The following is a 22,335-nucleotide window of genomic DNA, read 5'->3' as shown; positions in this document are numbered from 1 at the left end:
ATCAAATATCTAAATACTGAATGAAGAAAATTAAAAACTGTTCAGGGTGTTCATACAAGCCTGATTAGACCATACAATGACAAAAAGTTTTTTGAAAGTGGAATATCCCTTTAAGTATTGTGAAGTCTGAACCCAAACCAGCACACGGAAACAGTTCTCAAGGTGAAAACGCAATAAGCGTTGTTTTATTCAATGGGGCGTTCCCCTAAAACATGAAATAAAGTTCTTCCCAAAACCGGGGCTTTTAACTCAAAATATGCTTCTTTCCAGAACTTAACAAACAGGGGTTACATTCGAAACATATGTTTCACAGTATGCCGTTGCTTCCATTAACACATGCCATTTCTCTTCCAAGACTCAGATGCAGCTCCTAATTTGCCTACAATGGGAACAGATAGAACCACCATTAGCAATGTGGCAAAATACAGAGCAAATGTGCGACAGAGGAGAACATAGTGGAGTTTTGCTTACTGCTCGATGGAAGAGTCCCTTCGAGAGCCAGCTACACAGTGAAGCAGAGCTCGGTGGTTAAGAGCAAAAACATTTGGATTGCCTGACTCGGAGAAGCTGTGTTGCGGCCAGGTGCTGACAAATCAAACTGATTGCAACAAGCAGCCATCTTAGCTGCTGCATTCTGGGAAATGTAGTTTTTCTGAAAACCAAACTAAGCCATCAGTTAGATTCAGTTCACATGCACGCACGCACGCACGCACGCACGCACGCACGCACGCACGCACGCACGCACGCACGCACGCACACACACACACACACACACACACCTGTGCCTAACCATTCTGCATTAGAAGTGGGATTTATGGCTCTTTGAAGTGAGACAGTACCATCGATCTGGCTAACTAAAAAGAGCCGTTCAAAAGACTGGCTCATTTGGCTCCTTGTATATTTATATATTTTTAAAAAGAATGTGTTTAAACATGAATCCACAAGGTGGCACCACATTCCTCTGCTGACAGTTGAGATCACAATTTAGTATTTACCCTTTTCATAAAATGTGTGTGTAAATTAAGCTACCTTGACTTTTGTTATTCATAATACACCAAAAAAAACAAGCAGGCAACAATGAACTCGCTCCTCCACTTGCTCTCTCTCTCTCACTCACTCACTGTACTCAGTCAGTACTCAGTGGAGTAGCAAGGAGATGTTGAATTGGGGGGAGGGGGTCTCCCCCCCAAATGAACGGCTCTCTACTGCGCGAACCGGATCCCAACGTTCACTTCAAAGAGCCGTTCAAAAGATTTGATTCGTTCGCGAACGTCCCAGCTCTATTCTGCATCTAGCCTAAGGCCCAGATCATGGGAAAACCCTACTCACGTCAGGGTGGGGGGTCCCCAGTTCAAATATGATTCTTTTTGGTTTCAGTGATATTTGGACTTACCCTCTACAGTAGTTCATCATGAAAATTTTACTTTGCATGTATGTTTTAGAGGCAGAAGAATAATTTGCATAAAACTTGCAATGTTGATTGAATTATTAAAAAAGCATGTTTCAATTTTTTAAAAATCCGATCTGACAGATCTTTAGATATTGGTCCAAAGTTCATGTAAAAAAAGTTCCGTGCACGTGACGCGAAGGTTCCGGAATAAAAGCGGGTTTAAGTGTTTTACGAACTGCTCCAAAAGGCGGAAAATCTAAGGGCGGAGCTTACTTAACAAAGACACAGATGTCTTCAGCTTGAGTCAAGGCACGCGTGTAAGCAAGTTGCATGTCTTCAAACGAAACGAGGCATGACTTATGCCCCTTTAAAGTTTGAGTTTTCAAACGCTTCGTATAGCGCCCCCCTTTGGCCAATTCGAGTAAGATTGCTTTCAGTGATATTTGGACTAACCCTCGACATATTTGCCAAATGCCATGAACGTGTCACTTTGCATGTATGATTTAGAGGCAGAAGAATAATTTGCATAAAACTGCAACATTGAGTGAATTATTAAAAAATAATGTTTCGCTTTAAAGAAAATCCGGCTAACTTTTCAGACCGTATTGGTCCACAGTTCATGTAAAAAAAGTTTTGCGCACGTTACGCGAAAATCCCAGGAGGAGATACATTTTTACTGTTTTTCATATAATTCAAAATTGTGGGAGAAGTAAAGGTCAGAGGTCAAAAGTCAGAGTGTAAAAGTTGTTCGGCATGAGGAGACGCATAAGTGTATACAGGTTTCATGGCTGGACCTGAAACAGAGCATGAGCTTTACCTGTTCAAAGTTGGCATTTTTCAAAGGCTTCCTACAGCGCCACCCTTTGGCCGATTGTTGCGAGCTTCGCGTTTTAGCCGTTTGGCATAGTCCTCTGCCATACTGCCGAGTTTCGTAAAAAGCGACTGCACGGTCTAGCCGCTAGAGAAAAAGTGGCGGAAGAATAATGACCAAGTCCAATATCAATGAGTGGCCTTCGGGCACTTTGTGCCTTGGCCACTAATAATAATATATATACTGTATTTATCTTTCAGGTGTTGAAGGTGCATCTGTCCTCCAGTCCAGAGGTGTACAGCCGTGATCGTGTGACCGGGGACAAGGTCAACAAGAACCTGCTGTTTGATGCCAGCTTCCAGCACCTGTATATCACCACTGAGAAGAAGGTACAGTTAACTCGTTTACTGCCAATTAAATATGCCTTATTTGGGTTTTCCCTGCCATAAATCTCCATAGACTTCCATGTAATTTATAGTGCACGGATCGTGCACGCCCATGCCTAGATGATGCACCACGTGTGTGCACACTGTTCACAGTTTCCAAACAAAAAAATCCGCTTGGAAATCCGTTCAGGCATTCATGATTTATCAGCCATTATGTTTTCTTCAGATGTAAACAAACATGGCTGCCATGTTTGAAAGATGGGGTTGTATGGGGGGTGGAACATGCAAAATCGCGATTGAAATCATGTTTACTAGATTTAATGTTTTTTTTTTCTTTTTATTTTTTCTAAGTAAAAGTCGATTTAAGTCGTTTGGCAGGGAAGTCCATAGTGAGATAGTTGATCTGAAAGTCGTTTGGCACTAAGTGAGTTAACTGTTCTGCCGCCGTTGACAGTCCTCACCGTCATTGAAAGGGTTAATACCATGGCGCCGTTGACGGTGAGGACTGTGAATCTTACTGTATATACAGTAAAGATATTATTACTTACTTAATGTCGCTCCGGTCCCGCTCGCATCGGTAATGTCGGCGATTTGTTTACAACGCACGTTGGGCGTGCACGCGAAGTGAAGCTCCTCAATGTTAAGTCAATGGAGAGGCCCATAAAGAAACTTCATTTAAACAAAATAGCCATTTTGAGACATTTTGCAGCAGATCTAAATGTAAACAAGGCACAAGGCAGGGCGCAGCCATCTTCATCTTCTTGTCCCACACTGTCATGTGACTAGATGACGTAATCGTTGCCGTCAAGTGATAATCCAAAAAAACAAAAACAACCCCCTTCCAGCCCTTCAAAATAATAGCGGCGGCCTATGGAGGAAACCGCGTGGCACCGAGGCACCAAGCAACCTTCAGATTAAGAGGCACTAATTGTGTTAATAACTACCTTAATATAACATCAGTATATCAAAACAATAATAACTAACATAACATCATTAAAATAATAATAATGTCCATAATTGATTTGTTGATATTTTACATTTAGAGAAAAAAGCAATGAAAACCTTTTGCTTGGCCCGGACCACTGGTCTTGCGGTCCGGGTGCCAGGGCCGCGGTGCGGCCCGAAACCGTGTCACGGGTCCGGGTCCCGATCACGACAGCCTTTGCTGTGTGCATAGAGTTATATATAATATAGAGAACGGACAGCCCCGCCCCCAGCTATTCATTACAATGCAAGTGCTCAGTGGCGCTTTGAAGCATCCGGAAGAAGCTAATCCAGGTGCATTGTGGGGGAAACTGGCAAACAAAAGTTTGCCAATTTTACTTATGTCGAGACGTAATTACGCCATGAACGTCGCTTGACGTCCATTGAACCCTATTGTAGACCCCAGCGGCGCGCTCTTATGCTCGTGCATGTATTTCACTCCGCCTGCTGTTCCAGCTTTGGCCAGTAGGGCTGGCCGCTTCAACTTTCTAGCCGTGGTTCTGGGGGCTTGGCTGTGTGTCACTCGCTGTCTCTCTCTCTCTCCCCATTTCCTGTCTATCTACTTACTATGCTATCAATAAAGGCAAAAAGAAAATCGCTGGTGGAGTTGGTTTTGTGTATTTTTTCTTTTTCTGTAATTCATTTATGTCTCTGTCCTTCTGTTTTAAATGAACACAACATGGAGGTCAAAGACATAAGGTTGTTCTGCTTTCCTGTTGTTCACTTAACTTTTATTTTCTTCTATAAATCGTCTCACCTGATCTTTCTATTCTGTCCTTCATGGTCATGAATGAGTGTGAAAACCTTTATCTTGCCGCACACGTTGACAAGGTCGCAGTGCTGGAAGGAAGGAGTAAAAGTAGCAACACCATTAACACAGCGGGTGCCCACAAGGTGTCTACACGCCAATCTCTTTGATGTCCCTGGAGGCCCACGACGCGTTGACGTGTTTACTGTACTTACAGTATTAACTTTAAATCTCACCGTTACGTTGGGGCTGCGCCTGGATGTAGCCCATTAGCCGCTAGTCGCTTCGAGTCGACGCTGAGAGCATCGCGCGGCCGTTTTTCTCCGTATACTCCAATGCATTTCCCCATCTTTAAAGCCCTTTATCTCCGATGTTTGTTTTATGGCTAAAACTGTGGCCGCGTGCGGCAAAATGTCCAAATTTTGATCGGCAATGAACAGCTATGATCAACACTGGCCCATACAGTAAGTTACACAATAACATCCTGTCTGCGCTCATGTGACCAAGTGACGTAATGACGCATGCATTGACGCAACAGGGCCTTGTATTCTTCTATGGAAGTCAATAGAGTCTCTTTGGGCACTTAGCTGGGGCTCTGGCGCCACCTTGTGGGGCAGCCGATGTGTTAATGTAGAAATACGCTGTTCCAAGTTAAAGTACTGTGTAGACCTGAGGCCGATTCTAAAAACACCTTCTAAATCCTGACCTAAGTTTTCTGATTACCTTCAAATATTTATTCAAAAAAGGGGTTCCCAGATTTAAACTCATAGATACGTATAGGAGGTTCCAGGTCCAAATGGGTTAAACATCTAAACATCAAAACAATCAATAAAAATCAAACTAAAAGTAGTAGCCTTTTTCAAAATGTTCCAAACCTTTTTTGAAAAGCCTGTCCAGGGTTGTTCAAGTACAGTTCTTGAATAAATGGACCAATGGAAGGTTGGGGGTTTGAGCTATTCACTCTCTCTGTCTGTCTGCCATGCCATCGATTCAGAAATGAGCTAATTACACCGCTGCTCTCCTGCAAAAGCTATTTACTCTGATCAAGTCCCGCGTCAATACTCCGCCCCTCTCCCATCCGTCATCGCATTTATATTTATTAGACTCTTGTCTTTGTTGTGGTCATTGGAGAGGTGAATTTATTCCCTCGGCCGGGGGTTGTAAAATCGTAAATCAAAAAGGCAGACGACCCTCGCAGCACAGAGAAAAATGATTAGGTGTGATAAATAAAAATGTCTGCCTTTGACTGTGTGGCGCATAGAGCGAGTTTGATGGGCTGATGCAAGGCTACAGCAGCATTGATGATGAGTCACCATGCAACACTGCCTCGCTATATACCTACGTGACCGTTATTGTTCCACAGTTCTCTAACTCAGGTCTTTTCAAAGTGGATGCCATGGCGCCCTAGGGTGTTATGACACAAGTCTAGGGTTGCAGCAGAATACTTGACTAATATTTGGAATTCATGAACATCACCCCAGTTTCCTCCCTAAATCACTTCAATGCTCATTTTCCTACATATATTGATCCAAAAAGACTGTCCATGGGGTCTATTAGGCAGAAATGCCCCTGTTGTCCAGTTTCCCCAGCAGAACCCAGCAGCTCTCAGAGCATAGAGTAGAGCCTATAAGCCTATCGCTTTTACACTATTTGTTGTGGTCAAAAGTGTTTTTATTTTTCATGAATGTGGTACTAGTTGTCATTACAAACACATCCATGCCATCGTTGTCCCACACAAGCCATCACACTCTGCTAAACAGATGATATGCTTTTATGTGTTTTGCCAAGTCCCGCAAAAGATGCCCTGTGATTAGCCAGTGCATTCACTTTGATTGGCACGTGCCGAATGCTTACCCCAAAACATTATTTATGCGATTGTGGTGGCTTGTGTGGGACAACCAAGGCATGGATGTGTTTGTAATGACAACTAGTAACACATTCATGAAAAAGAAAATCACTTTTGAACACAACAAATAGTTTAAAAGTGATAAGCTTATAGGCTCACTCTATGCTATGACTAACTGCTGGGTTCTGCTGGGGAAACTGGATAACGGGGGCATTTCTGCCTAATAGACCCCATGGACAGTCTTTTGGGATCAATATAAGTAGGGAAATGAGCATAGAAGTGATTTAGGGAGGATGTCCTTTAACTACTTAGACTCTCGTCTCTATACTTAGTAAAATAGACTTGAGTTGCAACTATACTCTGCGCGTCGTTCCTTTTCAATGATTTCAGTCATTTGGATTCCATAGAAGTCAGCATGACTTCAATGGAAGCGCACCGACAACAGCCGATAAACTTAAAAGCTTACAACGCATCGCAGCACAACACATTGTAAGCCTGTAGGCCATTTTATGTTACTTTGTTATTTTAAAATTAAAGAGTATTTGAAGTGGTCAAACCAGCAATAGAATACATATCTAACCTGACTGCGCCAGATGGTGGCAGCAGTGCGTATGCCTGCATACCGCTCTGCTTTTACCATCTGGGATTGCTCGGGGAGAGTTGATATCACTCGTAAAGTCCCGGGCCGGACGAATCAGCGGCAGCTACGGGCGGGCTCTGAGCGGCTCTGAGCCAATAGAGTCTGATTGTAGACCACATGGAAGCGCAGGAGGCGGATTCTGGGTGTAACGTAATGCAGACAGGCCAATATGAGTGGTTGGAGTTGGCACTCCCAGACTGTGATAGAGAGACGGCCCCATCCAATCACCTGCTAAAGAATTTGAAAAAATTGCCCGCCCCTTGCATCGGGTCTGCCGAGCAATCCCAGATGGTAAAAGCAGAGCGGTATGCAGGCATACGCACTGCTGCCACCATCTGGCGCAGTCAAGTTAATACATATCCAGTCTTACAGAAAACCCCAAATGATCACAGATATTTTATAGAAGTAAAGTGTAAAGCCTCAATCTGCAATTAAAAAAATCTCCTGGTTGGCTATATGCATGGACGGATTAACGCTTGTGCAGTATGTGCAGCTGCACAGGGCCCACAGCCAATAGGGCCCCACCAATTTATAGGCTATTTATTTATTTATGATCATAATAAACACGCAATGTGATTAAGAAGAAGAAATCTGAAATTCGCCTTTTTTGACCCTTTGAAGCACCCATAGCATGACTTCTAAACCAATCACAGCAAATGGGGGCGGGAGGTATAGGACTACTGGTTTCTCAACCAATCACAGTGACTGTCTGAACCTCTCTCTGACAGCGCCGCTGAAAAACAAACGGCAGATGATGGCACCAGATTTATCTAAATAGCAGAATTAAACAGTTGTTTCACAGTGGAATATGCTACCTGGGGTTAACTACAGACATCCATAGGACATGTGGATAGCTTTTACATTTACCATACGTGAACTAAAGTTTTCGGCGCTGCTCAAAGAAGCTGCGGGCCGGTACAGGACGCGAGCGGCCCGGTGCGGGACGCGTGCGGGCGGGCGGCGTGGAGGTGGGGTGGGGGGCCTTCGCGATGTGGTCGCACAGGGCCTATCTTCCAATTGATCCGTCCCTGTATGGCTACCAAAACATAAACATTCTACATATTCTACAGTTGTTTATGAAACCCAGCGCTAGTGTTTGGGGGTCTCCTTTTAGTCTGTTTGACAAATCGCTGATTAGATCTTGGGCCTAGATTGTATATTGAGATGAGAGAGTGTATATTGCTTTAATCCATGTAATGTAAGAATGACTGTTCAGATCATTTCTCTCTCCCCAGCTACGGTAAAGAAAGTTGTAGAATTATGTACTTCATCTAATCTGACAACTAAGATTTTCAAATGGGGGTCCGCGGATTCATACGTTTCAGTTTGGGGGTCCTTGACATGAAGGTGTTTTTTGAAGCAGTGTACTAATGCAGCATGCTGTCCCTGTAGATCACCATGGTGCCCGTCCAGGAGTGTCACCTGAAGACCACCTGTGACTCCTGTGTGTCCATGAAAGACCCCTACTGTGGCTGGTGTGTGCTGGAGGGCCGGTGAGTGTGTGTGTGTGTGTGTGTGTGTGTGTGTGTGTGTGTGTGTGTGTGTGTGTGTGTGTGTGTGTGTGTGTGTGTGTGTGTGTGTGTGTGTGTGTGTGTGTGTGTGTGTGTGTCTAAGTCTCTAGAGCACCGAAGTCTGACGTAATTTACACATCCTACCTGGGTTGTGTTTTTTCCCCCCATTCTGAATTCCCGTAGACTTTTTTTTAATATCACGTATGGGTATGAAGAATAAACTGACAGCGAGAAAACGTGAATATTTCTGCCGCCGAATTAGTTACATTTTCGCCAGAAACAGACCGTATTTAACATGAGTGACTGACTAGAGCCACCTCCCCGACAATATCACAGAGACAGTTTGTTTATTTTTTTACCACAATGCTTATATGAGACGATTTTAAGATGACTCAGTGTTATTCTCCATAGAAAAACACGTCCGCGACCAAGGGGATGAATGACTGACGTCAAGACTTTGGTACTTTATTATTAACTAGCCCTTACCCGTTCAAAGATATGAGCTCCGAAATGATGTGCAGTGTGTGGGTTATGGGGTGTGCACTGTGCACACAGTATATGAGGGATGGAAAGTAACTTTAACTGGTGCTTGCATGATAACAGTAGGAGCATCAATGTAAGAAATACCCGTTTCGTTTAACCCATTCAGGCCGGGTACACATTTTAGTGAATGGGAGGGGCTTACAGTACATGTACAGTATGTTGCAACATATTTGTTTTTGTAGGCTAAATTCTGATTTAGGCCTAACTATAGGTTAGGCCTAAATGGGTTAATGGCTATAGAGACACTGTGTACCGATCTGCATGATTTTTGGACAATATCTGTAACAGGGCCAGACACCCCCCCACCCCCACCCACACGCCTGCACACACACACACACACACACACACACACACACACACACACACACACACACACACACACACACACACACAGAGCTGGTTAAACATGTTGCCTCTTGCTAGATGCAGAATAGATATGCCTCATGCTAGATGCAGAATAGATATAGATACACCATAAAAATGCTAATATACAGCATATGATTTGTGAAAGTGACAAACAGGCTTCACAGTTATGTCAGGTGTGTTCATATGCTAATGGTGATGCGATTTCAGATCAATTGCTCCAGCCACGGAGGAGAAACGCTGTGACAGACAGACAGACATTCGGAAAATTATATGTTTGATAACATGCAATTGGGAGTTTTAACCCTTAGACCCTAGTATCCCTATTCTGGGATGCACATTCGGCGGAAATAGCCGAACTATAAGTGGATGTGGATTGCTGTGCGCTTGTAGATCGTCTATTTTTGGTGAAGATAGTTTATTTTTGTAGAGTTTTAGTACTATAGACCCCTGGTCGTTGCGCCTCAATCTGAGCATTGTGATTGGTCGGTTTGTTGCACAGGTGTACCAGGAAGCAGGAGTGTGATAGGTGGACGGAAGAGAACACCTGGCTGTGGTCGCCCAATCAGCAGTGTGTTCAGATCCAGGCCTACAGCCCGCCCAACATCAGCTGCAAGAAGACACGACAGGTAACGTGTGTGTGTGTGTGTGTGTGTGTGTGTGTGTGTGTGTGTGTGTGTGTGTGTGTGTGTGTGTGTGTGTGTGTGTGTGTGTGTGTGTGTGTGTGTGTGTGTGTGTGTGTGTGTGTGTGTGTGTGTGTGTGTGTGTGTGTACAATTACTGTAAGTTGTGAGGGACAAATGTCCCCACAAATATAGTAATATGTGAAATAAACATTGTGAGGATTTTCCTGGAGAATTGGTTGTTGTAGCATTACAACATATTTTACAATTTACAAATTACAATTTTGGCATTTAGCAGACGCTCTTAATCCAGAGCGACTTACTATAGGCAAGGACAGCACAAGGTACATCAAATACTGTACATAGAAATAGTAATCTAAAAAACGTTGAACCTATTCAATAAAATCAATAAAAAAAAAAAATGTGACAGATAAGTTTAATTTTGTGTTCAATTCTTCACAAAATAATTCGGTATTTAGACGTTTAGGGGTTAGAGTTTTGCCTGATTGGTTCCTTCCACGCACCAAAAATCTGCATTCTGCAAGTTCACCATGAAACGTGAGCTTATAGATCTGATATTTGTGGTGTGCAGCGACACCAGCACGTAGGTAATGTAACTCAGGCTTTGTAAAAAAGGTTAAACTGGCATTCATGGAAATTGCTGTACTAATATTTCGTCATAAGTATAGTAATGCAAACGTGTGCGTGTGTGTTTGTGTGTGTGTGTGTGTGTGTGTGTGTGGCTGCGCGCAGATGTCTTTGTTACATTCATATACAGTCAAAAATCTCAAAATACAGTATTGTTACATACATTTATATTCAAAAGCAGAAAAGTTAAAGTGTGGTGTTGGAGCTGGATGTCAGCATGTGTTCAGCCTCAGTTGCGTGTGTGTGTCTGTGTGTGCACGCGCGTGACTGCTTGTGTGCGTGTGCATGTGTGTGTACAACTGTGCATGTGTGGGTGCGTGCATGTGTGTGTAAAAGTGAGAGACTGAGCATATTTTTGTGTAACCTTCTCTCGGGTAGAATTCCCCCCCGAGCCACGTTCATTCTTGCTGAGCTGGGCTTAATTTTCGACAAGTTCACTCTCCCCGAAGTTCTTTTCTGTTCGCAATAGTGGCTCCTGTTAATAGTCTGTGTGCAGAGGGCCTCCCACCGGAGTCTGGACGCTGGGGTCACACAGGAAGAATGAAAAACAGTCCAATTTTACTCTCTGATGCCCTGAATAACAATGAGCGTAATTTCCCCCCCGGTGGCTTTGACTTGGAGGCAGATGTGGATCTCACTGGATTTGCACAGAAAGGAACTGTGATATGAATCTGTAATGCACTCTCTGCACTGCATATGAACACACACAGACTCCATATGTGGGCATGCCTGACACAGAACTCTATAAAATGGACACAGGCAGACAGATACAGCAATCTCCATTTATGGGTGTGAAAGGGACACAGACAGACGGTTACAACGGGTAATGCATCGATCCCGAGTAGGCTAGTGCCCGACGGGCACCGCTCCAGTATGTTTATATTACTATATACCAATGAAGGGAACAACATATTTTGAAATGGGGTCTGCAGTCTGCAGTCTGCACTCTGCGGCCACACACATAATAATTTTGTCTGTCCTTGACATGAAAAGGTTTGATAACCACTGATCATAGAAAAATACGTTTATCAAAAACCTTAGATTTAGAGGACATTTGTAGAATTTGGCTCAGGTTTTAAAGGGTTAATGACGTTGCTATGGAAACCGTCGGAGCATTAGCGTGACGCAGGTGTCATTTCACTCAAGCCCATGAGCAGGAAATAATGCTCACTTCATTTCCATGACGACGGACAAAATGTGTGGAACATTAAAGTGGCTAGACCCTGATGTGGACTTGAACCACATCATAGGACAAAGAACTGTTTTTTTCTAGATATGTTTTCTTTGGCATTTATTTGCTTTATATCAGATAGGTCAAAATACTCCAGCCCCAGTTCGTGAGACAAGATGGATACCCCTGGTCAAATATGTTTTAACTGCAAGCGAATAGGATGCTCAGTCAGATAAAGGCATAGTTCACTCCCAAAATGCATTTTATTTCTCTATCGATTACTCACCGTAGACTTGAATTGGATGGATGTTATTTAGATTTTGTCGCGTTCCTGAGCCAATAATTAGAGGAGACTCTTTGTGTCTCCATAGGGAACAAAGCAGCTCTTTGTGTCTCCATAGGGAACAAAGCAGGCTCTTTGTGTCTCCATAGGGAACAAAGCAGGCTCTTTGTGTCTCCATAGGGAACAAAGCAGAACCACTGCTGGTCATCAAATTATTGGCTTAGGCAAAAACTGAAAAAAGGGTGAACTATACTTTTAAGTGCCTTGCTCATGGACACATAGACCTGGGGGGTGGACCGCTGACCTTCTGTTTACCAGAAAGCCCTGACTAATAAGCTATGGCTGCTCTGTGATGGTGGTAGAATTCAAGCCTGGATCCTCACACACACAACATTGCCATTGTGGTCTATGTAGCGACTAGCTGAGCTATCGGGTACCCCCCTCCCCCTCCCCTAAAAAAAGAAAGAAAAAAGAGCACACACACACACACACACACAAAATCAGTTGAAGGTTTGCCCACAGTCAGACCCTGGAAATAGCCGCTCTACAAGCTCACAACGATTAGCACTTCAAGGAGTTGTGAGCTTGTAGAGCGGCTATTTCCGCCGCTTCGCGAAGCGTAAATCTAGCCGCACCGGTGCAGAATTCCGACAAGAGCTGACATGATCAAAGGACTCATTTGCACAAAAGTCGATGTGTTCCTTTAAGATGCACGACACACGGCTCAGTATGAGCCACCATCCACCCCCCAGCCGTCCCACCCACTAGGTGTGTGTGTGTGTGTGTGCGCGTGTGCCTGCGTTCGCGTACTGTAGCACCCAACAGATTGTCTCAGTTATCAGTCGTGACAGGCCCTGGACATGAAGAGACACCAGACAAAAGAGCCCGGCGGTGTGTGTGTGTGCTTGCATTGCTATTCAGTATTTGTGAGGGCCAAATGTCCCCCACAAGTATAGTAGAATATGAGAAATAGACATTGAGAGGACAATTTCCCTGGTCCTCACAAGAGAAACATCTGTTTGAAGTTTAGATTTAGGTGTACTATTGGGTTCAGATTGGGGTTAGGATTAAGGATTAGACCTTTTTAGGGGTTAGGTTGGAGTTATGCCTGGCAAAGCGGTACACAGTATCTCATGTCATGTCATCAACATGGATCTGTCCCATTTTCCATATTCCCCCCTGATTGGCTACGACTGCCTTCTACAGTTTTTGTATGCGACGTGATGGTCACTTATCTCCCGATTAGGGAGTCTTACTGGTTTATACTTGGTTGTGTGCTGGTTTCATACACCGACATGCAACGTGAGCTTGTCCAGTAAATCGTCTATTTTCAGCTTTAGGGTTAAAATTCTTAAAAGTCTATGTTAACACAAGTATAATAATACAAACGTGTGTGTGTGTGTGCGCGCGCGCATGTGCGCGCGCGTGCGTGTGTGAAGAAGGAGAGCCCAGCCGTGCATGAAAACAGATACAGGTTGTTAAAAAAACACCCCTCTTCATGCCCTGCCAGCCACCAGCCACTTAGAAAGGGCAAAGCGAGGCCGCCCCTGATTGAGATTCAGGGGTCAAACTTTGAGCCTCCACCTCTCTGAGTTAATTTGTGGGATGTTTTATTGTGGCTCTGCTCATCTGCAGTCCGAGCAGGACATGGAGCGAGAGTCCTATTGCTGTCTCATGTGGTCCCGTTATTCACAGACGCCATTAGATAAAACACAATAGGTTGCGCACGATCCTCGTCCGTAACTTCGGGGTGCGTGCCTGAACGAATCACCAGTGTATTAATTTAGAGGAGCTTGTGCTGTGAATGTGTGAGTGTGCGTGGGGGGGGTGTACCTAACCCCAGTAGAGGAAAGTTTCCTAGTACAGACAGACAGACAGACAGACAGTCGAATTAGGTGGTAGACGGGTCATGAGAGAGTAATGATGTGTGTGTGCTTTAACTAGACACTGGAATGGTAATTACTGCTGCTGCTGCTGCTCTGCTCACATGGACTCTGTCATGTGCGCGCACGACACGTGCACACACGCACCCGTGGACATGCACCTTGATGCTCTTTCACACTCTTAAAGAGATTCATTGCACTTCATGCACTCACACACGCACGCACAGACACACACACACACACACACGCACACGCACACGCACACACACACACACACACACACACACACACACACACACACACACACACCTGGGTTTCTGGGTTTCTTTGTGTCCTCTGCTACAGAGCGGAGGTGTGATGTGAGAAATAATTACTGTGTCTGTACTTGCTCTCATTTTTCCTCTCTCATCCCTCACTCCTCTCCACGCACGCACGCGCACGCACGCGCACACACACACACACACACACACACACACACACACACACACACACACACACACACACACACACACACACACACACACACACCCCTCTGCTGTATCTGCCTCTCTTCCCATTAGTGTATTTTTTCTCTCAGATCTTCACCTTCATCTTTTCCTCTCTTTCATACTACGCCTCTCTCTCTCTGTCTCTCTCTCTCTACCCTTCCTCTAACTCGCGCTCACTTTTAACCATTAAACCGTATATACTTTGTTGACCAAGTTCCCTCCGGGCTCTATAGTAGCGCACGCCACCGAGTGCCACGCTGCGAGCTTGTAGATCTGCTATTTTTGAAAAATCGTGAAAATGTGTGCAAATTTTTCAATCTATATTTTTCAAAGCAAACTTTTGTAACTGAAATATCTGCTTCTGGGGGTGCCTGGAACAACATATTTTGAGATGGGGGTCCGCGGCCAAATAAATGTAATTTTGGGGGTCCTTGACATGAAAACGTTTGAGAACAGCTGATTTAGAGGAAGGATTTAGAAGTCAGGTCAAAGATCGGGTCAAAGATATTCAAAGACTTGCACATATTTTCACGTTTTTTCCCCTCAAAAATAGCAGATCTGGGGCGCCCGCTGGCCTGGTGGTCAAGGCGCATACCACATACTAGGCTATGATGCCTGCTGGGGTTGCTGGTTCGATTCCCGATCCGGACGACCTTTGCCACATGTCATTCCCCATCTCTCTCCCCATTTCCTGTCAGTCTACTGTCCTATCAATAAAGGCATAAAAAACCCAAAAACAAATCTTAAAAAAAAAAATAAAAAAAATAGCAGATCTACAAGCTCGCAACGCGGCACCAAGTGCCGCGCTGTGAGCTTGTATATTATCTGCTTTTTTTCAATATTTAAAGCGCTAAATAATGGTTAACACAACTCGTGCCTCTTAATCTGAAGGTTGCTTGTTGCCTTGGTGCCGCGCCGTTTCCTCCGTCGGCCGCCGCTATTATTTTGAAGGGCTGGAAGGGGGTTGTTTTTGTTTTTTTGGATTATCACTTGACGGCAACGATTACGTCATCTAGTCACATGACAGTGTGAGCCGAGAAGAGAAAGATGGCTGCGCCCTGCCGTGTGTATTGTTTACATCAGATCTGGTGCAAAATGGCTCAAAATGGCTCTTTTGGATTAAATGAAGTATCTTTATGGGCCTCTCCATTGACTTAACATGGAGGAGCTTCACTTCGCGTGCACGCCCAACGTGCGTTTTAAACAAATCGCGGACATTACCGATGCGGCCGCGACCGGGGCGACATTATGTAAGTATTAATACATTTACTGTAAATACAGTAAGATTGACGGTGAGCGCTGTCAACGGCGTCATGTAGTCACCGATTTGAATGACGGTGAGGATCGTCTACAGCAGCAGAACAGTTAAAGTGGTTCAAATCTAATGTGACTCGGGCGCGTTCCAGGTATTTGAGGGTTCAAAAAGCAAACTTTGGGATAAAAGTGTGGGTTCAGATGGGATGAAGGATTTAGAATGTCAGCTAGCAGGTAAACCATTGATTTCACTTCAAGTTCAGAAGAAAGACTTAACGCTGCTGCTTTCTGGAGGCTTTAGTTGGTTTGTAGACACAACTCAGGTGTCTCTGTTTCACTCTGATGACCTTAGAAGAGATAACGACACTGTTCAGACTTTCTGTGCTTTATTGTGAGGCTGTGAATCCAGGCGCCGATAACAGAACAGCTCAGAAGACTCTCTGTAAACTTTTACTTCAAAGTTTTTCATCCCAAGGACCCGCCTGGCTGATAGAAAGATTAAGCAGGGACTTCCACTGCACATTGCATGCATAGATTTCATAGTTGGATTCATGCTAATCAGAGACAAATGTGGCCGTGGGAAGATTTGGTCTTGTCTGTGGCAAATTCTAGATTTTCTTTTTTACATACTGTTATACTTTTCATCATCCAATTACTGAATGTCGTGTCTCCAGGTTTTCTTCATAATATAACACTTATTTATTATGACACTATGGCACATTTGGAGTCCACGAGTAGGCTACTAGTGGTTCTCAAATGTTTTTAATTTGCAAGGACCCCCATAACACTGTTCGTGTACGAACAATGGTGCAGTGGTGATTCAATGTTTGGGGGGTCGCTTATCTAAAGACGTCCCGCGAACGTCGCTCAAACCCTACTTTACAGGTCTATTAATATGCATATAGGCTTGTTTCTTTGTTAAAACAGTTGTCGAGGTGTGAACTTGGGGGGGGGGACCCCGGCTCAGAAAAGATATGGGTTGTCGGGGGCGCGCGACCCAAGACTACGGCCACACTATGTAACCCATTGTACACTCTCAGGGTCACATACCTGTTATGGTCATTCAGGGCTATCTGTTGTGTTTCTGGTAATATTATTTTCTTATTTTGTATGTCCTTGCCAAAAATGTCATTTTGACAAAAATGTCCAGCCAGCATGGCGAATGACCCCTGATACTAATGTGTATTTTCAGACAGTTAACCTTTTAAACCCTCAATATTTAATCCAAGTCAAGTTGACTAAACAGTTGGCTCTGTACTTGGTCTCTGCTCTTTTTTTCCCTCTACACTAAAATAGCAGATATACAAGTTCGCAACGCCTTGCGCTGTGAGGCGTTGTGAGCTTGTAGATCTATGTGTCTAGATCGAAGTGTGATGTTCCCCATCACACATAGGTTTGGCAGAGCCCCTGTTGTAACTCTGAGGACCCCTTAGGGGTCCTGGACCCCCTGTTGAAGAGCCTTTGCAGTAAGGATTGAGATAATGTACCACAAAGGTTGTTTTGTTTGTGGACAAGGTACAGTAGAAGAATACTTCCCCTGTACTAGGGTCATATCAAATGTAAGAATTGGTCTAAAATAGAGTATTTTATTCTATGTAGTTTCTTGAAATTGTCATTTGACAATGTCTAATACCAATAAGCAGTACGTACCTTTGCTGGATAGTTCACGCAAAATAAATTACTTATTTTCTGTCTATTACACAGCCCATTCATGCCTTCATGGAGATTTTTATATTTTTTGTCACATTCCTAAGAGTAATTTGATGACCGACAGAGACTCAATGGAGACCTTCATCAAATTATTGGCTTAGGAATGCGACAAAAACTAAAACCTGAATTCAAAGCTCCATGGGTAAGTAATCGATAGCAAAAAAAGTAATTTTGGTGGTGAACAATTGCTTTAAACCTATTTAACTGCAATAGCCCTGGTGGCCCTGTTTTGGGCATGTCACTATAGGCCACATTTGTTTTAAGATTTTCCAACATGTTTGCTCACAGCGTGTCGCGATGCAACTTCCCATCATGTCTATATTTGGTGAATGTTCCCCCGGGAACATGGATGCTGGGGTTCAAGTGTTTTGAACTCATGGGTAGAGGGGTTGTTTAAAACTCTCTCTCGCTGTGTAATGTGTGCAGGTGGAGATCGAGGTCCCCTCTCTTCCCAGGGTAGGGGGGATGTCACAGTACACCCTGCAGTGCATCTTCGGCGACGTCAGCCGCAGTCCCGCCATGATGATTGACAGTCGGGTCACCTGCTCCCTGCCTGACCCTGAGGACATCCCGCCCACCCCTGAGCAGCAGGGTAGGTCGTCACGCGCATCCTAGCGTGGATGCTAATGTATGTGAGGTTTTTGAGCTGTGCAAACCGCTCCTACATTTCACTTTGTGTGTTTTAGTACGGAATGTATTAGCCAAATGTATTAGTACGGATCTCCATGAGCCATCTCCATGATCTGTGCTCATACACATAAAGTAACTGACGTCACGTCATACAAGGAGATATGCATGCAGACCGGTCTGCAGGAGACACATGATATGAGATCTCCATATAAGTCTTAAGAGGTTAAAAGGGACACAGGCAGACAGACCGATACAGAGATCAACATATATGGGCCTGAAAGGTACAGGCAGACTGATATAGACATGTGTGGTTTCTTAGATATTTCTGGACAAGCAATGACAAGCACATCACATGACTCCCCTGGGTCCTCTGTGACCCACACGCCAAGTTTGAAGTTGATCGGTCAAACGGTTCTCGACACACGCGGGGGAGACATTGAGATTCCATTAATTTTATAGATAGAAGATGTATGCTTTTTGTTGCAGATTACTGAAATGTATTGCTTTAATTGTTTATACACTGTTTGGTTTTTGATTGTTTTAGTTAATTCTTTGGTAGTGTAAACCTACTGTATGTTTTATTGTTCTCATACCCATAAAGCTTCTTTGAATTGAATTCTCTGTCTGTCTGTCTGTCTGTCTGTCTGTCTGTCTGTCTGTCTGTCTGTCTGTCTGTCTGTCTGTCCAGACTATGTGTCCGTCCCAGTGAAGGTGACGGTGAACAACATCGAGGTGACCTCAGGTCAATACCACTTCTACAACTGTGCTGCTACGGTCCGGAAGAGCCCCAACACACCGTAAGAAACGCGCACGCACGCACGCACGCATGCACGCACGCACACAGTGTGCCCTCAGTATGTGTGTTTACAGTGTGTGTGTTTTCAGGTGCATATCGTGTGTGACCAGTGAGTGGGGGTGTCAGTGGAACGCCAGGGAGCACAGCTGTAGTGACGAGGATGACTCCTCCCACACATACATCATCAAACCACAACAGGTAGTGTGTGTGTGTGTGTGTGTGTGTGTGTGTGTGTGTGTGTGTGTGTGTGTGTGTGTGTGTGTGTGTGTGTGTGTGTGTGTGTGTGTGTGTGTGTGTGTGTGTGTGTGTGTGTGTGTGTGTGTGTGTGTGTGTGTGTTCTGACATTTTAGTCTCTCTCTATTGCTCTCTCTCTCCCTCTCTCTCTTGTTAGTATTATGTCCCACCACTCTGAAACTAATGGAATTTCTTATTGTGTACCTTTGACTTTTACTTGACGACTTTCTTACTGGAGTAATTGTACTTTTACCTGATTCTCAGCACTCTACTCACCCTCACACTGTTAGATCTGTCTAATGGTGTTGTTGGTCATTATGTTACTCCCACCAGTCTGACAGTTGCCCTCAGTTCGGCTCTCCAGAACCGCTGCTGATCCCAGTGGGCCACAGGATCCCCATCAACTTCCAGGGCAAGAACCTGGACATTTACCAGGTAAGAGGATCTGAGCCGAGTTCAGTTCAGTATGAATGGAGAGCTACGGTATGAGGTGTGGACGATATGACTTCAAATCAGTATCAAGATTATCTCAAACTTTTGCCTTGATTATGATTAATGAACAATTAACTCACTTAGCGCCGAGCGACTTTCAGAGCGACTTCCTAATGATGGCGTTTAGTGCCGAGCGACTTAGAGCGACTTTTATATAAAAGCATTGTTTAAGCTTTTAATTTGGGTTAATAGACGGAGCGGAACGGTTAGCTTACCTTCGGCTAGTATACAGACGTAAACCGTGAAAAAAAAGGATACGATTATGACGTCACCTTTAAGCCATAGCTTCCTGTTTACGTAGGCCTCTGTTAGCCGCTAGGCTCAATGCAAACCATCCGACCCTCACGTAGCTTCACTAGGTCGGATTTTGATTCGGAAACTTTCTGTGTGGCATCTATATACGTTCCGGTGCCCATACCAATGGTGGTTTGAGACGATCAAGCACGAATTGAACAGTATTGAGCTCAAATGGCGGCCCGCGGCCTGTCCATTGAATGTCAATGGGGAGCATGTCATCGTACCATCCTTGTATGTCCTGAACCTCGTTTTTAATCTGACTTAACATGGGCCCATGCACAGTCTATGGGCTATGGCTCTCTCTAGTGGTCATCTTGTGGTATGGTTTTTCAAAGTGCACTGGTAATGTAATGTGATTTTGGGGATTCAATATAGCTATTTCCTGGCGTTATAAGCGCAGATTCATATTGAAATCTGGCTCTGTATGAGTTTTTAAAGAAAATAGTGAAAACACGTTCTACTATTAGATCTGCTATTTTGACTACCGGTATGTCTGTACAAGTACAGTATAATAGGGTTAAGTGTTTAATATTACTAATAGATGGGACTTCCGGTCGGCACGTCATTCTTTACCACGCTCCCACTCCCGCTACTCTTCTTTCTTTTTTTAGCCCTCTTTTATTCACCAAATGCACATCGACCTAATATTGCAAATCGATTTAGTTATTTGTAACAAATCTGTTACAATGTCTTTGTATCGATTTGTTGACATTATATATATATTTTTTAAATAACCTACATATATAAATATAGAGGGTATGCGTATGCATAAAGTGAATGGCAAATCGAGTGGCAAAGTGAGTTTAATGTTGTTTAACATCGTTTAAAGCAATCAGATAAGACTTTACTTTTTGGATGTATGGGCTTTCAAGGCCAGAAAGTAGTTTTTTGCCACTCAGTAGGCGTTCCCGCATAACTTCCTGGTACGATGATGATGTCACGCGCATACCCTCTATTGGTTTTAATATACACTTATTTTCGGTTCATTGCCCAGCCCTAAGATGAGGCATGTACTGTACACGCCACGGTGAAATAATAGGCTCAGTTTCTCAGGAATGGACAGCCGCACATGAGGCATGGGCACGGTGAGAGGATCTGCCCTGCATGGGTTCAGCTCTGTATGAACAGAGGGCTGCACATGAGGACTGATGAGCTCGTAGAAGCTGATCAGCAGCAGCACGCAGATCTTCTCCTCAGCCAGGAGGGACTTCGGATCAATGAGGAATGCAGAGGGCTACAGTCAAACTCCCGTCCCTTAAAGACTGATTTTTAAAATGGATACTCAGCCAAGACTCCATTATTTCAGTCTTGGCTGAGTGCCGTTGGTAAAAAAAAAACTTGATAAACACATACCTAGGAGTAGGACCCCATGTATCAGTATCACTGTGCCAACATCTAGTTTAAAATATTCACTATATTTGTAGTACTGTTTGCAAAAGTCTGACATCACTGTGGCTAGATGCCAATTTTCCCCTGACACATCAGAACGGTTTTCCAAAAATAAACAAATCACCCAGGCAATTTTACTCATATGGATATTAGAAGAATGGGGCAGTCCCGCACACTGTCTTCATTTAAAACATTTATTGGTACAAGGTTTCGGTCACTCAGGCCTTCATCTGGCATCAGGCATCATTCATTTAAAACATTTATTGGTACAAGGTTTCGGTCACTCAGGCCTTCATCTGGCATCAGGCACAACAGGGACGAGCGTCTCTTGGGGCGAGCGTTCCGGTGACCTATTCTACTGTTTCTCTCCAGTATATATCGTCGTTGTCGGGTGGAAACCTTGTATGTCCAAAACCATTTTAAAAATGATTCGTGAAAACAGACGATCTTCAACGCCTCGCGGCGTTGTGTGCTTGTAGATCTGCTGTTTTCACTACTTTTGTGCGACGGCCTTGCATGATGAAGCAGGGCTTTACTTTGCGAAAGAACTCACAAATTTGAAACTTGGAGAAAGGTTTCCACATGACAACAACGATATACTGCTACAAGAACTATAGATTAAGCTTTTTCTCTCTCTCTCTCTCTCTCTCTCTCTTTCAGGGTCGAAGGTTCACCATCGGCACAGAGCTGATGAGAACCCTTGAAGAGGAAGTCACCCAGGTCCAGGGGTCAAAGTTCAACTTCGGAGGTCATGAGGTCAGTGTTCTGGAAAATGTTTTTTCCCTTTCAACTTTTGAAATATTGATTTTAATGTGTAATTGAACAAATTGTACTTCCACTGGCTTACATAATTCTAAAACTACTCCTCATTAAGGAATCAAAATGACCCTCCGACACCCCCCCATACATTCACTCCTTCACTCATTCTTCTCAGTCTAATGAAATATTCAATCAATTCACCAGGGACCAAAAGTGTCATGGCGCCCCCCACTGGTTGACTTAGGAACAGAACTGTGTTACACTGTATTCCATCATTCTGTTCTCCACTGTAGAAACTTTGCAGAAACTTTCTACAGTGTGTGCATGCGACGTGTGTGTGTGTGTGTGTGTGTGTGTGTGTGTGTGTGTGTGTGTGTGTGTGTGTGTGTGTGTGTGTGTGTGTGTGTGTGTGTGTGTGTGTGTGTGTGTGTGTGTGTGTGTGTGTGTGTGTGTGTGT

General features: G+C 44.1%; 1 protein-coding gene across 6 annotated transcripts in view; it reads left to right on the top strand.

Annotated features, from left to right (window-relative positions):
- LOC308309173 (plexin-B2-like) overlaps positions 1-22,335 on the top strand; it is a 253,749-nt gene that overhangs the window by 197,295 nt on the left and 34,119 nt on the right. For all 6 annotated transcript variants that reach the window (XM_080754656.1, XM_080754654.1, XM_080754655.1 and 3 more), the window contains 8 exons: positions 2,462-2,590; positions 8,198-8,298; positions 9,725-9,851; positions 17,708-17,873; positions 18,600-18,708; positions 18,797-18,905; positions 19,275-19,376; positions 21,780-21,875. In XM_080754656.1, the coding sequence (XP_080610782.1) occupies positions 2,462-2,590; positions 8,198-8,298; positions 9,725-9,851; positions 17,708-17,873; positions 18,600-18,708; positions 18,797-18,905; positions 19,275-19,376; positions 21,780-21,875 (939 nt within the window). The remainder of the gene's footprint in view (positions 1-2,461; positions 2,591-8,197; positions 8,299-9,724; positions 9,852-17,707; positions 17,874-18,599; positions 18,709-18,796; positions 18,906-19,274; positions 19,377-21,779; positions 21,876-22,335) is intronic.

The sequence above is a fragment of the Nannobrachium achirus genome, assembly GCF_963921795.1.
Source record: "Nannobrachium achirus genome assembly, chromosome: 23".
NCBI classification, from domain to species: domain Eukaryota; kingdom Metazoa; phylum Chordata; class Actinopteri; order Myctophiformes; family Myctophidae; genus Nannobrachium; species Nannobrachium achirus.
Note: the sequence above shows the minus strand (reverse complement) of the source record. Positions and strands in the feature narration are given on the sequence as shown.